Source organism: Haplochromis burtoni, unplaced genomic scaffold, assembly GCF_018398535.1.
Source record: "Haplochromis burtoni strain Fernald_Lab_line unplaced genomic scaffold, NCSU_Asbu1 Contig_50, whole genome shotgun sequence".
Lineage (NCBI taxonomy): Eukaryota > Metazoa > Chordata > Actinopteri > Cichliformes > Cichlidae > Haplochromis > Haplochromis burtoni.
This window is the reverse complement of record NW_024582411.1, coordinates 430,384-447,598: the sequence shown is the minus strand read 5'-3', so window position 1 is coordinate 447,598 and position 17,215 is coordinate 430,384. Positions and strand designations below refer to the sequence as shown.

Here is a 17,215-nt window from a genome sequence, read left to right as displayed (position 1 = left end):
GTGGGCCTCAGCGTGAAACTGTTGATGGGGTGGGAGTGAAGATCTCTCAGCTAGTGCGTGTACGTGCTTTGCCAGTTGGAAGTTTAAAATGAAATACAAGTTTCTGTGTGTGTGTAAATGTTTCTCCCCCCCCCCCATACTTTTCTTAAGAACAGTGATTATGAAGTGGTGGACATCTTGAGAGTTGACTGGTTTATAAAGCAACACATAAAACACTTTACTAAAATCCATATATTGCTTACAAAAATATGTTTTAGAGAACTTTCATAAGAACCTTAGACCTACTCAGTAAACTAAACTTAGTTTAGTCATTTATTCAATTTCAGTTCAATTTTATTTCACAACAACAGTTGCCTCAAGGTGCTTTATATTGTAAGGTAAACCCTACGGTAATACATACAGAGAAGAAACCCAACAATCATATGACCCCCTATGAGCAAGCACTTTGGCAACAGTGGGAAGGAAAAACTCCCATTTAACAGGAAGAAACCTCTGACAGAACCAGGCTCAGGGAGGGGCGGGGCCATCTGCTGCGACCGGTTGGGATGAGAGAAGGAAGACCGGATAGAAGGCTGAAGGTTTGAGGGGTCATCTGTTCAGAGGTGCCCTTCTGCAACCTTTGTTTTAATTAGTGGTTATTTCCTTTGCCTTCCTGTCAGCTCAGAGCAGTCTGGCCTTTTCTTGTCTTACCTCTGACACAAAAGGGCATTTTCGATGGTTGTGTGTAGAACTGCAGCAGGTCATTTTGACCATGTCTCAATGATTAATTCTAATGAGTTGCCATACGATTGGCTAATTAGGTGTTTTCAAAAAGAAAACAGTTGAACAGGTGTACCTAATGATGTGGTTGGTGAGTGTATATTCCACTGCAGTGTCTAACCAACTGGTACAGTGTCCTTGGACTTTTATGCTTCATACATCTTGTTCATATGTAAGGCAAACAGATATAACCAGTTCCTCCCACCTGGGAAAAAAAAGTAACCAAGTCAATCTTACAAAATATTTTTTGTAGTGTGAAGGTGAAGTTTTGCACGGCTTCAATACATACGATAATGAAACTGTATTAACTGATTCTCAGGTGGTCAGGTTGGAACTTTTTTCCAGAATGGATTAATTTTACGTGGAATGATCCAACTCACAGTTCCAGTTTTCACACATACAGGCTATGAAATGGTGCAACTTCCACTTTTCTCAAAAGACATTAAGACTTCAAAGCAATGACAACAAACCAACAACTTATCTTAGTTTTTTATTTTCCTGGTAACTTCTAATCAGGTTGAATGTCCCTCGTCTATAAGGCATTTTGTTATATATATATATATTTATATATATATCACCATATACAATATGTGACTGTAATGTGAAAGGCTACATACATTATTTGGTCATTTATGTAAATACATGAACATTGAAATCAACACAAATGAGTAACCGCCCATATTCACAAACGCTTTCCTTTTTGTTTGCTTCTTTTATGCGAAATATAAACAAAACAGGCCGGACAGTGGAAAATAAATTTCTTGGGGTAATCGATGATGAACTTTTACTCCTCTTTATTTTTCAGCCCACACTGTACATGCATCACAGGGTAAAATCTGGGAGTTTTGATATTGCAATAAAGAAAAGATCTCCCTTAGATTGTTCAGCACTCTGGATCTCTCTGTCACACAACAACAATGAACATTTCCCTCTGCTACATTAATGAAAACACTCAAGCCTGATGAAGCATTTTCACATTTGTATGTACTTTTGACCTGTTGCCTTTCTTTGAGAACATTGTGTAATGAAATGATGGATTTGATGGGAAAAAAAATAGTTAGGGGTTAACCTACACCATTTTTTTGCTGATGGAATTGGATACCAGTGGAATTGAATATCAGCGCCGAGCTGATAACTCCAGCCTTTGTATTGGTATACTTGAGTCTGGTGTAGATGTACCGCTAACTACGAATATATCAAATTGCAGCAAGTTCTATTGAAGGTGCTATGGCCCGATTTCCAAAAACATCTGGATGCTGTGAAAAATATAAATTAAACCACAAGAAGACTTTAAATTAATTTAAACCATACATTTAATTATAAATACTACAAAAGCGCCATATGTTATAACTAAGCAACTTTTTAATGCTCATTTTGAATTTGAAGCCAGCAACACAATAAAAAAAACCCAAAACAAACAAACAAATAAAAAAAAAAAATGGACATAGGCATCTAAGTGCTCTTATTGATAACTGCACAGAATTTAGTGATTTCATCATTTTCATCATCAATACAAGAGTCAGAGAATCTGGACAAAATCTCTCAATACAAATGACAAGGCTGGAAAAACCTGAACTGAATGACTGTGAGGATCATCAGGCTCTGGGGCTGCACTGCCTTAAAAACAGGGATAATCATGGTGGGAATCACTGCGTGGAGTCTGAAACAGTTCTGCAAGCAGTGATGCTGCATCCACAAAGTTAAAAACCTCATGTACAGCAAGATCCATAAACACCACGGTCTATTTTATAGTGGACTGAGCTGAAGCAGACAACTGTGCGTGGGTTTGAATGGTCTTTCTGGAAACCACTGGCACCACGTCCTCCAGAGTAAAAAGGACATGGGCTGTTCAGATTGTTTAAAAAGCAGCACCTGTGATTGTACGGAGGCCCATGACCAACACGAGCAATTTGTTAATCTGCAAAGGTCCCATTAATGCTGAACAATATCTACAGATTTTGGACCAACGTGTTTCACACGGAAGAAAGGGATGTGACAACAGCATGGCTCTGTTTTTAGAGAGTCTGGCTACTAAACTTGAATGCTTACACAGTCAAAATCTCTCAAAAAGGGGGAAAACATGGCATTGTGAAAAGAAAATGCGACTTTAGATTTATTTGAAATGCGTTCCTGGCATCATAGTCAAAATGTGCATATGTAAGAAAAAGTAAAAAAAAAACAAAAAAACCCGCCAGTTTTAATATTTGATATGTTGCCTGTTTTTCTATTTAAGTTCAAAACAGGGTTTCTCTATGGAAGCTTGTTGCTGCCACTGAAAAAAATCCCAAACAATTTTAGCTAAGCCAAGTCAAAATTTCAAGTTATTTTCTCAATTTGGAGTTACTAACTCAAACTTCTAAAAAAGTAAGTCAACATTGTGAGATTATTATGAACTACGAATGGCTCCTTTTTCAGTGGCTGAAACAAGCTTCCATATCTCTCTGCAAAGTTGTATGTTTTGTCTATTTTTACATTTTGCACAACATCCCGCCATTTCTGGAAACAGAGTGGCTCCTTGTAACAGATTTATCCTTTCATTTTAAGCCAAAACATTTAATCAGCCCTTTCATACTTTTACAAATTCGTATTATTTAGCTGGCTTAAGAGCAACTGCTACTAAGAATTATTATTTTGGCCATTATTTACTTTTTTTAAGGTACCCAAAAGAACAATAGCACTCTTGCACAATTTGTGTTCCGTAGAAAATGAGGTATGTTTTTTTTCTGTTAGTGCATATCAATGTAACAGTGCAAAACCAATTACAACAACTATATGTTCAACGATCACCTTGTCAAAATACTAATTTTACAGCATTTACCCCACCATCACTTTTACAAGGCATACAAGAGACCACTTTGAGACATTAAACACACAATATCCTTCTGATCAATTCATCATAGGAAGTAGGGGGAACCAAACACATTACAACAAAAATACTTAATTCAGGTGATAATGACTAGGAGTAGCAAGCGGATGCACAGTAGTAAATCTGAAACAATAGTAAAAATCTGTGGCATTTAGGTAACTTCACGCTGTATTCAAACAAAGACCCACATAAAAATCTTCAAAATCAAATCCAACTTTAAAATAAAGTTTAATTTTTAAAAAATCTCCTCTGGAATGTTTAATCAGCATGTTGTTGATGGGCCAAGACAGGGTGAAAAAAAAATAATCAGAAAGCCTCCCCTCTATCTTCTTAAAGAGAAATTTTGATTACTTTATTACTTTAAGGTGCATGAAAAAAAAAATCTGCAAAGAAGTAACAATGTTCCTTAACCCTGTTCAGCGAGGTCTTTATTTTTCACCAGGACCAGCCAGTCCATTGCTTTTTACTGTTATTTGAATGAATTCAGCTGTCAATAACAGTGTTAGTGTCAAGTCCTTCAAAGTGTCCTAATAGTTGTGTAGTGTGTACATATAACGGATGCTTAAAAGTTGCGACTGAGATAGTGACTTCAGGCCGAGGAACCGTGTCATTAGAAACATTAACATCTGAAAAGACACCCGAGGATATGTCCCATCAAAAAAGGCCTGAGAGAAGTTCTGACGTTTACGTGAAAAATGTATGGATTGTCTCATTCTAGTAATACGCCTGTTTCCTTTTGTCCTATAAAATATGCTGAAATGCTGTAAGGCGTTATATATTCAACTGTAGTTATGTATATATATATACAAAACATAGCCTTGCTAGGGCCAAAGAAACAAATGGGGAGCACAAACTCCAGCCATCACACAAAGCTCGTAAGAAAGGTTTCCCACACAGTAGGTAGCCTGCTGTCCTGACAGAGAATTTTCTTCTCACTCAACAAAATAATGGAGACCACTTTACAAGCGCTGCAAAGACCTCCTACGCCAACTGTCTCCCTCAGTCTCTAGCAGAAGGCTCGAGTCAAGGCATCCGACTGGAATGTGTAGATAGAAAAAGTTTGTCAGGAGGCAGTCCCATGGTACAATAATGGCACAAACCACTAGCTAAATTATAAGAATGGGTTAGATAAATATGTACATCATGTGTCTGCATGCGCAGCGCCGCAGTGAAAATGCACAAAAGTTTAAAGGTGATACCACAGAATTTCCTACAACCTCCAAAGACAGCTCTGTCTGCGAACTTTGGGCCTGAATGTTCATAAATATCTGATAAAATTAGTCTTCTCTGAAGCTGACTAAGAAGGGGCTAGGAAAGGGAGAACTGTGGAGAACAATGGGAGAAAAATTCAAAGTTGAAAATGATCTTGTAGAGCCTGATATATACAGATACCGATATTTGATTTAAAAATCTGATTTTATAATAAATTAGCCACAAAACAAACAGATTTCCGTAACATTTGTTATTTTTTAGTTTTATTTTCATTTTCTCGTTTATGGTCGACTCTGCTCGGATTAGCCGGCAGTCGTTTGGGTTCCAAACACTTGTGTTGCCAACAAGGAAGTTGCAAAGTGCCCTCTGGTGGACAAAGTATGCAACATCAACACTCATAAAATAGCTGAAGGGTGTTTCTCCCATCTCTTCTTTACTTTATTAGTTTACATTTATTGGCCACTATGATTGCCGATATTGACAAACTGTCAAATGGCTAATATCATAGGATACTATCGGCCTGCTGTTAAATCTGACTCTATTATATTGTATATCCTGATGTCACATATTTGGAGTCCAATTTATATGTTAATAAAAGGACCTCCGTTGTTCAGAGAAATGTGTGTGGATTACTGAATTCAAAGCCCTGATTCTAACAGTGTCTCCACACACACAGACACACACGCTCTACAGGAAACTGTCAGAACAGACTTTCAAACTACCGCTCACTCTAAACTAGGTGCCATCGAACGCAAACCTAATCTGCCGAAAGATAGGCGCGTCTCAGAAACATCAGATTCAGACATAACGTGCCAACGTAATCTTCAGTTTTCCTGTCCCAAATCTTGTTTTTATGAAACAGAATCACAACAAAAAAGACACAAAATGTCCCAAATGTGTAGCTTAACTGATGCAGCATACAAAAAAAAAAAAAAAAAAAGCAATCTTGTTACCGGTACATCAGTGATGCTCAGTAAATGACACGTTTATACCAAAGTAGCACACGTTTACTGCACATACACATTCAGACAGAGCAGAATACAACACTGCCATACTCTGGTAAGGCAAATCTGAACAGGGCAAGCTGTGATGAGTGTTGTAACATAGCTACAGTATCTGGCAGCTAATTAACCCTTAGTATGTAGTGTTTCAGAGGGGACACGAGTGGCGTTACATCGACTTCCCTTTAGACTGCGAGAAAAGGAACAAAAAAAAAAAAAAACATAGAACCTCTCCCAAAGCTACAGGTTACTCAGATAAATAAAATGTGAATCTTGGCATCAATGGCTATATATGTTTTGTAAATATTGACGCATACAAAAAAGCTTATAAGCTGCACTACTGAAAAAAATGACCAAAGTGAGTTAAGTTTTGTAAAAGAAGAGAATGTGAGAGGGTGAGATTTTGTTTCTTCGGATTATGTCGTTGGCTATAAAATACACCATCCCCAGGTAAACTTGACCCCCCTCCCTCCCTTCACAAATATAGTGTGCAACTTGTAACAAAGTTTGGCGGACTCTAAGAAAGAGAAGGGGTAGTAGTTGTTGTTTTGCCCCTTCCTCTGATGTCCAGGTTCCACTGAGGATAGAGGATAGCAGGCACCAGTGGTTTGGGAACAGCAAATCCTCTGTTAGTCACATCTCTCCTCAATCGTCTCCTTCCCTTGTTTGCCATCAAGTGGGGGCTGTGCGTTGTGTGTGTCCAGTCCATGGAGAAAAAACTCTGTCCCCTTTCTCACAGATAAGCAAATGCACAAAACACTCACATGCACACTCACGCAGACAGCTATATGTTACAAAATAACACATTTGTCTTTATCTTTTGATTCTTTCTTGTTTTTACGCTCCCCACTAGATGACTGTTTCCCCGGGCTGGGTGTGGCTCCAGCCGGTGCTGCTACGCCACCGCTGGCTGCTGCTCCCCCTGCTCCTGGACCACCTCTGTCCGTCTCGGCCCCCTCGGCAGCATCCTGCTGGCCCTCCTTCCCGAACAGGACAGCAAAAGAGTAGAAATTTACAGCTTTGTTTGTATTTGTTGAAAAACTGTGGCAAGAAATGATCAAACAAAAATTAATCTCTCTCTGGAATTAATTACACAGACTTTGAGAGGTAAACTAAAGCTATTTCACACATGCACTGCAGTCCTGAACTTTAACAAGCAGGTGATCATGAGAATGCAAACACATGACGCATTCAGGTTGAACGTGGTCGCTCTGTGAGCTCTTTCAAGTCTGTAATTCGCACTGATGTGAGAATAATCATACAGTACGGTGCATTTACCACCAGATACAGGACACAAAGACAAACACCATCCACACCTAACCCATGCAGACAGATCCCTAAAGTAAAACATATTTAGAATTTAAGATGACCTATTCTGTTTGATTTTCATTTTATGACATATTGACTTCATATTGAACACATAGTATGAATGTGTTTAATGCTGTGTGGTAAACATGGGAAAATTATCATAATCTGATTGTCCTGACACCCTGCAGGACGTTAAGACGTGTCCTCATGAAACTTTGGCCATGTGTGTCAGTGTTACTTACAGCAAGAGTGATTCACAGTAATTACCTCAGCCAAGGAGGTACTTGGTAGCGTGTATGAACATAATAGCTTAAAAAGATTTGAATGAATTCTGATCAATCTTTTTAGTGGTGTACGGGGGTGGGGGTGGGGGGGTCGCAATCCATTAATAGTTGGCTTACATCCACCAAGGTTTCCAGGGTCAACTTCATAATTTGATTGGTTGAAAACTGAGAAAAAGCCTTAGAAACTGTGATTCTTACAAGTGTGTGGCTTGCCAACATATAGCAATCTATTATATATCACACTTGACCTCTGACCTCTCCTTCAAAGTGAATAGATTGATCTGATGGTCAAAGTAGTAATGATATATAGAGTTATTTAAAACTGCATCTCTTACTGCAATTGTTTGTATTAATAACATATAGGCACACTGGGAATGTTAGATGGGTATATCATGTACTTTGGACCTCTGACCTCTTCTTCAACATTTCTGAAATGATACTGATATATGGAGATTTTAAATATCACATCATTTACATCCAAATATTATGCCACATTTGGCTAATTTCACTTTTACATTTTACTTTACCCTCTCTTTCCTTCCAGAACGTTATATCTGCTTTTTTTGTAAAACAGTCAATTGAAAATTCGTGGATAACAACAACAAAAATGTGAATTTTTAGACAAAGACGGGCGAGGCTGAGATGGTTTGGACATGTGCAGAGCAGGGATAGGGGATATTTTCGACAAAGGATGTAGAAGATGGAGCTGCCAGGCTGGAGGACAAGAGAAAAGAGCACAGGGAAGATAAACGGATGCAATGAAGGAGCACATGCAGAGGGTTGGTGATAGAAGAGGATGCTAGGGATAGGGTGTGATGGAGAGAGATGCTCCACTTGGGCGACCCCTAAAAGGAGCAGCCGGAAGAAAAATGTAAAAAAGGAGAAAAGCTGTATAAAGAAACTGATGTGAATAAAACTGAAGAGTTTTACTTTTATCTCCTGTTCTCTGTTTTATTTCTTTTTGTCCACTTTCTGAATTTTATACTCTGCTCACACAAATTAAGGAGAAAAAGGATGATTATGTGCGATCACCTTCCCCTTTTCATCATCAGTTCCTCCTTTGTAATTCTGCTCTCTGATGCAGACATCTTTCCGTTTCCAAAAGGCAAACTTTACCCTCTGTGGTTCATAAAATTACCTCCTTTCTTACCTGCTATCTCCCTATCTCCCACCCTCCCTACCTGTGCGTGTGCTGCTGCTGCCGCCGCCGCCTGCTCCTGCTCTTGCTCCTGGTAGTACTGGGAGGCTCGTCGGTCCTCTTCCTCCTGAAGCTTTTTCGCCAACTCTAGATCACTGATGCCTTCTGGGAGTTGTTCCCACTGTAAGTCCTGGCTTTGCTGCTCCTGCTGCAGTGACAGCGCCATCAGATAATCCTGATAACAGACATGAACACACATATAAAGGTGGAGAAAGAATCACCTATGAGCAAATCTATCACCGCAACGCTTAAATCCATCAAATACTGTGTTATGGTTATTGAACAGTTGGTCACAAGCCTCAAGTTTTTCCTTATTCGGAGAAACAACTGTGTCTGTCGTCTACTTTGTCAGAGTGCATTATCTAAAGTGTTTCCTTGTCTATGCTATGCACAGTGTCGCTGTAAAGATGGGGAATTTTTTTCTTCATCTAACTGAAGTCATGAGTCGTCCATAAAATACAGTTTTCTTACAAAACCAATTTTGCTGATAAGGAGTGCTAGACCTGAGTAAGCAAGAAGAATAAAAAGTAATAGCCCCTCTGTTCATGTCTCATTGGTGCATGTGTGGGAGCGAGGCAGTAAATCTGTGTTCAATCTATTTTGGTCCACCGAGAAGAAGACAGCTGTGAAACAGGTAAAAGAGCATCACAGACAAACACAATGCATTGATAGGGACCACAGTGAAGCATGCATTAGAGGGGGGCAAGGTGCCATGCAGCCTTGCCCGGTGCTATTCAGGCTGCCCTGTATGTGATTTGCACTGGGAGCTACAACACATTTATTATTTAAGAAGTTTCCATTATATTTTTTTTTAGCCTGGGTTGACGCAGAGTTTATTTCTTTGGCTTCATTTCCCGTGTCTATTCACTTCGATAATTCTGTGTCTCATGGGAACTGGTGTTGTGTTTCATTGAGGCCAATGCTTTAAAGCAGCTAAAAAAAACAAAACCCCAAAACGTTACTTTGTGTCACACTGATGGTGTGAAAAGCACAACACATTTAAACACATCATGGTCTGGACGGGAATTGTTACTGGTTCTGCTAGTCTTGCCTGCATCAGTGCTCAGACCTGGTCTATCTGATCCTGCTGGCCACGGTATACAGTCTCTGGATCAGAAGGAGGCCGCAACCTGAACTCCGAATCGCAGAAATTGCCGTCGCCGTCAACGTTGTGCAGACTTTCCCAGACAACCTTCTCCTCCGTCAGGAAACCTTGGTCTGTAACCAGAAGGTACAGCTGGCCCTGGGAAACAACACACACAGATTACACACATCTTATCAGTGTATACAAACATGCTGTTAGTACAATGTGTATTTGTTATTACCACAAAGGAGGTGAAGGACTTTCAAAGGTTATTTGTCAGATTTGGTCAATGTGATAGCGCTGAAGGTCAAAGTAAACAGTCTCAGTTCCAGAATTTATCAGCTTTGTGGAGCCAGAGATTATTATCTACCATTTTCTATTTTCATAATTTAAATGATCATTATTAATAATGATCACAATGCCACAACAATGCCACAATATTAGTTGGTCTGTTGGTGGTGTTGGCAAACTGATTTACAGGACTCAGGACAAGGATGGGTACCGATATCCGTTGCCATTATGGCACCGGTTCTGACATAAACGGTAGTAACCAGACCGAAAAGCAGCGCACATTTCGGTGCTTTCCCCCCCGAGATGTCATACACTTTGGATTCTAGCCAATCATTTTACCTTTCCAAGGATAGTAGGCGGGCCCAGGTACGTACGTTCTTTTAGAGCAGAGCTACAGATTAAAAATGCCCAAGGCGAAGCGGTCAAAAGTCTGGCTGTACTTCACAGCAAAAGATGCAAACTCAGCAGCCTGCAACAAGTGCTTTAAGGTGATACTGTGCAAAGGAGGTAACACCTCGAATCTGATGAAACACCTGGCGACGCATAGCATTTTTTTAAAAGCCGAAATGTACCGTATTTGATAGCTTGCTGCGAGACCTCACACAGAGCACATCTACTGCGGGTGTGGCAAATCTCCATTAGCGAGTTAGCTCGGATCGCTCCGTGCGTGGGCTGGACGTGCTTATCATTTTCGAAAAAAAAGAGACTGCTAAAAATAAAAACATAGAGAGGTTTTTGGACAAAGTTTGTGTTCTCCATTCTTTAAGCACCGGTTCGAGCACCGGCACCTTTCAAAAGTACGGTTTGGCACTGGTATCGGATAAAACCTAAACGATACCCATCCCTACATCAGGACAGCTTTTACAGGCCATCAGACTGCTGAACACGTCATAGACACCTCACCTTCACTACTGGAACTTCAACATTATGCACTCCATACTGTACAGTAATGCCACTGTTTTGCACATGTCTCAACTCTGTATATTTTTATATATTTTATTTATTGTTGACTCTATTTAATTTGTAAAATATGTGTATACACACACACACGTAGAAAAACATTTAGTATACACATCCAGAAATTTTTTTTTTTGCATATACTATTATATATTGTACATATATTTATTAGTTTCAGATTTAGCCATTCGTATATTTTGCCTGTTTATGTTATTGTATTTTGCACAACTCTGTTGCTTGTGAAGCTCGCACACAAGAATTTCACTCGCATGTGCTGTACCAATGTACCTGCACATGTGATGTGACAATAAAAGTGATTTGATTTGATTTGATTTACATATAAACGTCACCTTAGCCACTGTTAAGTGGTTGCCACAACATGATGGTGTAAAAAAAAAAATTACATAATTTTAACGTTTTGAGGCTATTAGATGTTACTAATAGTTACTGCTGTAACATTAAAATATGATTCTTTTATAAGGTTTTACAGGTGCATTAGTTAAAGTTAAAAATGGGTCACTTTAGTCTGTTGCTAGGTGGTTGCTAGGTAACATGGAGAGATAATATGTAACCTAGATAAGAACCTTCAGAGGCCTAAGATGTGCCTGTGTGCCAGTGTGGTTGTTGAATTTTGGATCATGGAACGAGGAGGTAGACAGACAAAGTTATATTATTACTCTTATTGTTATTTTCCTTATAATTATGATTATTATTATAATGAGTTTGGTTACAAAATATTAAGTTGAGGAAATGTTGATTGTTCTATAATAATAAACTCTTTCACAGGATTAACTCTTTTGATGTCGGACATAAAGTGCTTCGGTATTTATCTGATCCCCTTCCTCGGATCCCCATATTAATTATTTGAAGGAGAATTATTTATGAAGAATAAAAACAACATACCAGTGTTCAGATTAAATCACATGCTAGACCCTACACATACAGTCTTCACAGATAAATAAGGCTGTTTAGCATGTATGTGTACAAGTTCATGCAAAGGTCTGCTTTGGAGTGATTACAAGAGACCATGGGCTGTTATTATGCTTTGTCTGATGGTTGTTGGGCACACACATGCACTGCTTTGCTTATATTGGCAACAAGTGTACTATTCAAAATGAAAGAACAGACACTCACTTCCCCTTCCGTGGATAACAGGAAAGGTTATTCCCTGCTGCAGATATATGGTAAGCAATGACCCTCTTAGGGTCACTGTGAATGTGGTGTCTAATGCTATGTACACATAAATAAACAGCTTTCTTCAGACTGATGAATATATTAAAGCATATCATTAACTACACAGATGCCACTTAAAGGCAAAAGAACTACTCATCAGAAACAAAGTGGTTGAGCTGTTTTCTGTGAACTCAACTGTAACTTATTAACACTTCAGTAGGTTTGTTATGCATGTTGTGTAGTCCCTCCCACTAGGTCATTTGGACACTGCTCTCCCAGGTGAACATCCTCTGTGCAACCAATTGCACCTCGATTGAAAAAAAAAACCACGTTATATTATTTTTACGTTATTTTAATCGTTTTACGATTATACTCTTTGTTCATATATCACATACAATCTACAACAACTGACATTTAAAGGGCTGCAAGACTTGTTGCTGCTAGAGGGACAGATGGTATCATGACGTCCTGACCCATTTAAGCTGTTGCAATGTAGCAGTGGCTTCTTACATAAATCTCAACTCTGTACCCCTTTAAAGCATACTAAGAGTAACTCTTGAAGCTCTTTTCTGAGCTGAGCAGTTTCTGTCATATTCCAGACCTGCTTATGGAACAGAACGACTGGGTGTCGACAGTCTATGCAACTACCCTTGGAAAAATCGTCAAACCTTGTCTTTATTGATATATACTAAGGTATCAAAACTTGCCATTAAGAGTTATCAGGTAGTAGTGAGGCTACCTGATAACTTACATAGTATTACTCTTCTGAATAGTCGTTTTTCACTATTTCATTGATGGCGCAGAGGTTTTCATTTACTGTAGATGAAAGAGGAAACAGCATGGAGGAATGATGACCTTTCATTCTTGGAGTGAACCAAATAAAGCCCAGTGAAGGTTGCCAAATGCCGTCTTGATCAGGAAAATATATTAAATGCAAGTTACATCAATAAGGTTCACAGTCAGAGCAAATATGCTGTTACTTTTTTGGTAGTTTTACCTTGTACTTGATCATGGTGCTGAAGTGATTATTCCTGAAAAAGACGCAGAGCTCTCCCTCCTGTACCGTAGATGTGAGCTCACACAGTCCATGGTAAGTCAGCTGGGTGGCTGTGCTGTTTAAAAACTGCTCTGCTACGATGCCTAATGAGAGAGAAGAGAAAAAAAAACACAAAACAGAAAATTAAATGAAGTTAGATTAGAAAATGAAGAAACACTGATGACTTTTAATTGATTTAAATTCCTTGGGGAATATAAAGCAGATTTAGGTGACTATAAATTTTAGTTCCTTTGTTTTGATTAGCTTTACGTGCTAGATCCCATAAAAGCTATTTTTGTCATTGAGCTACCACTTGGATGAGTCGCCTGGACTCCAATCAAGCAATCCCAGTTCATTCATGAACACAGGTCGCTACTTGGAAAGCTTTGTGGAAATTCTGCTGTAATGTCTATCCTCACTCTGAGCAACTCTGACTCTCTGCTCGAACTGGCAACCTTTACAGTCACATTTGACATCTGTAGAACAGAGCAGCATTCAAAACTCAAAATCAGTGGAAAGCTACCACTGAGAAACACTCTACCCTAGATTGTGAATGAATCTTTTAAAGATTTAATCAACTTTACACAAAACTCAGTTTTCTCAGAATTTAATCTCTGTCCAAGATAATTAAACGAACCATATCGGGACATCGACTAATGCGGTGATGTGTCGATGTGGTAGCAGCCCAGCTGACAACTACTTAGGAAGCTCAGTGTTGATTGAGCAAATATTTAGTTGAGAAGTTACAGACAGCTGGTAGGAATGCTGTGAGCCGAGGAAATAGGTCATTTGATGAGTAGTCACAAGTATGTCCTGGTTTTTATTTAAACTCAGTCTGTGGTTTTCTGGGGAAGCATGTCTAATGTAATGCCAACAAAAAAACGTTTCAGATTTTTTTGTTTTTTAAAAGAAAAAAAAAAGAAAAATCTTTTTATTATTTTACTAAAATGTACAACTTTTCTCTTTTCTCTCCAGCTTCAAGTACACAGGATCAAAAGAGAAGAAATGGGAGACTAGAAAGCAGTCGGGCAGATCAGGAGAGTAGAGAAAGCACTTACCTTCTCCTGCCAGCTCACTGTTGTCTGACTGTTTGCAGGATATTATCTTTTCGACCAGCTGGTTATAGCTGCAGTTGCCCACTGCCTTTACAATATCATGCATCTGTAAACAAAGATAAAAAGTGTGGGAAAGAACATTCAACAAGCTTTGATGTTGTTTTACTAAAAGCTGCAGAAAATCCAAAAGAAAATTTATGACAGCAGCCCCCCAAAAAGTTAACTTATTAAAATCTGTTACATTCACCTATTAAGTCTTTATACAGATTACACACTTATAAAGAACATGACCTTTCATTAACGTTTCTCAAAAAGACGATCAAATGGGAGAGTGCACTTAAAAGGTCACCTTTTAATGTCAGATCTGTTTTTGCTGTAAACATCTGCAAGTGGGAATTTATCATGACTCATAAGGACTTTGGGAACGATTAGATAAAGAAAAGCTGATAAAATAGAACAAAAATAAAACTTTCAAAGAAAAGGTGAGCTGAAACTGGTACAAGAGTAAATTCTAATTACGTGCTAATGGAGAGGTACGGTGTGAGCTGCATTTGGAGACTAATTCCAGTAGCTTGTATTGAAATTAGGAGATTGCCACCTACACTCATCATTTCTGTTCATGTCCAGAATAAAGAGCTTTCTGTTAAGGGGCATGCGTTATAGTGGATGGCTCATTTTTTTTAAAGGTCGGAGACCACCTCCTCTCTTTGACAGGCTCCTAAGCCATGAACCAACTCAACCTCTCAGGTCCTCTGAAGCAGAACAAATGATTGTTCTCCGACTCGCCCCTGATACTGGAGACGCTGCTGGAACAAGCAACCACATCGTGCTCTGATAATGTTGGCACACATATTGGACGAGTTTAAAACCAAATGAAAAACACTCTTGTTCATCTTTTTAATTGTCATTTCTTTTATCCAATCATTTTTAACATTATTTTTTTTCTTTTCACAAATCTAATAATAACACCCTAAGACTAAAGTCTTTGTGCTCCAGATGCCCCCACTGAATGTATTATAAATTGGTTTCTAAAGCTTAATCCACCACCACAAAACATATGGAAGTAAAAGCACGCAAACATATAAAATTAGCTAAAAGTCATTGAAGCTACAAAATCTCTGTTTTATAAAGCTTTTTAACTCTGCAATGGCCTTATAATTACAACAAGGTGCTTCAATCCACATCTCTTTCTATTCTTTTTGGCACATTTTTTTGTTTAATCATTTATTAATTTCCTCCCTGTTTGTGGGGTTAATCAGAACGATTTGTTTTTATGCTCTTGTTGTGACATTAATTTTTAAAGCGTCATATCGAGGATGTAAAGTCATGTGGCATGCAAATAAAGAAAAACATGACCTGTCGAAATGTAAAACTGCTTGAAAATGATGCTGCACTGTATGAGATGTTAGAATAAAGCACAGATTAAAAAACAAAAAAGGGGGCAAGTCAATACATGGATGTGCTGAAGTTCAAACTGAGCATCAGAATGGGAATAAAAGGTGATTTAAGTGACTGTGGTTGTGGCAGATGGGCTGATGTGAGTATTTCAGGAAGTGTTGAATTACTGAGATGTTCCCACACAACTATCTCGAGGTTTACAAGCCTGAAAAAGAGAAAATATCCTCGGACCTGCAGTTCTCTAGCTGAAAATGTCTTCAATATGATAGGAAGGCAAAACTACCTCAACTAACCATTCATTACACCCAATGTATGCAGAAGAGCATCGTTTAATGCACAGCATGTAAAACCTTGAAGCAGATGGGCTACAGCAGCAGAAGACCCAGGTGCTGCTCCTGTTAGCTAAGAACTGAAAATTGAGGCTACAATTTGCAGTAATAAGTTAGAACAAGACTACTTAATTGGACTACAACTAAAATGAATTCAACGTCCAACGTATATGTGTGGAGAAAAAAAAAAACAAAAAACAGAAAACTGAGAGAATCCTTCAGTATTCATATTATGTTGAAGATAAAAAAAGAAGAAAAAGAAAACGGGCCGATTTCTACGGCAGTAAAGGCAAAATAAGATCCATCTCACCTGGGGGTCAACCAGCCAGCCGTGGTAAAGAGGGATGTCCAGCAGATCAAACACAATGCATTCTGGGGTGTACTCAAAGACTCGCACCCCGGTGAACTTCACATTCACGTCTAGACCTGTCTGCAGCTTATGCAACACTGCCATGGCATCACTCATGTTCTAGAAAACAGAAAGGACACAGCGCAGCAGCGTGAGACACAGATGTTATACAAATAAAATTGAACTGATCAGAAAAAAATGCAAGTAATCACAACAGTTGCTGGGGTCCTCGTGGATCAATTTCTAGAACTTTAAAATAAACCATTAGCTGTCACTTACACCAATACAAAAACCTGCTTTCATGTAGTTTTGTCAGATCACATTATTTTATTGTAGCGGAGTTATTTTCATATATACTGCTCTTTTTACTTTTTGCTCAATCAGTCAACTTCATGCAATTAAATATTCCTGTGATTATTTCACGCCGTAACAAACCACACACAGTTCATCTTTTCATCTAAACTCAACGACATCAGTATATGTTTTAAGCGGCTAATAATAATATTTTATTTTTTCCTTTCAAAAATTCAAGTAAAGCAGATTTTTACTTTTTGTTTGCTTGCAGCAGTTGGTAAGATCAACTTCAAATGTCGTTTCTTCCCTCAATGTGTCATGTCTTTATGACCAGATGATGGGAGATGACTCACTGTAGCCGAAAGATGCACTGACGTCACTTTTTCGCATGATACCACCCCCCTGCCGCTATCACACTGTGACAAAACAAACCCACTGTGGCTGCTATGAACGGACTGAGCTGTGATACCAGGAGGCGAAAAAAACACAAACAAACAAAAGTCCTGAAAAAGTAAAAAAAACTGAATCCACATCCATCTATCTTTCAGATTAGATCATGTTTTATGCCGTGTACCCGACAGTAGTGGCTGGGCACAGAAACCAGGAGAGAATCAGAGGCTC

The 17,215-nt window shown here is 38.8% G+C and overlaps 1 protein-coding gene across 2 annotated transcripts in view; it reads right to left on the bottom strand.

The window, feature by feature from the left end:
- Positions 1-1,236: 1,236 nt before the first annotated feature.
- mindy2 (MINDY lysine 48 deubiquitinase 2) overlaps positions 1,237-17,215 on the bottom strand; it is a 28,194-nt gene continuing 12,215 nt past the window's right edge. Inside the window, exons 4-9 of one of the 2 annotated variants that reach the window (XM_042220525.1) lie at positions 16,262-16,420; positions 14,228-14,330; positions 13,131-13,273; positions 9,698-9,871; positions 8,612-8,803; positions 1,237-6,818 (exon numbers count right to left, since the gene is read on the bottom strand). In XM_042220525.1, coding sequence (XP_042076459.1) covers positions 6,630-6,818; positions 8,612-8,803; positions 9,698-9,871; positions 13,131-13,273; positions 14,228-14,330; positions 16,262-16,420 — 960 coding nt within the window. In that variant the 3' untranslated portion in view covers positions 1,237-6,629. Of the gene's footprint in view, positions 6,819-8,611; positions 8,804-9,679; positions 9,872-13,130; positions 13,274-14,227; positions 14,331-16,261; positions 16,421-17,215 lie in introns of those variants that run through there. The other variant, XM_042220526.1, reaches the window with a different exon arrangement.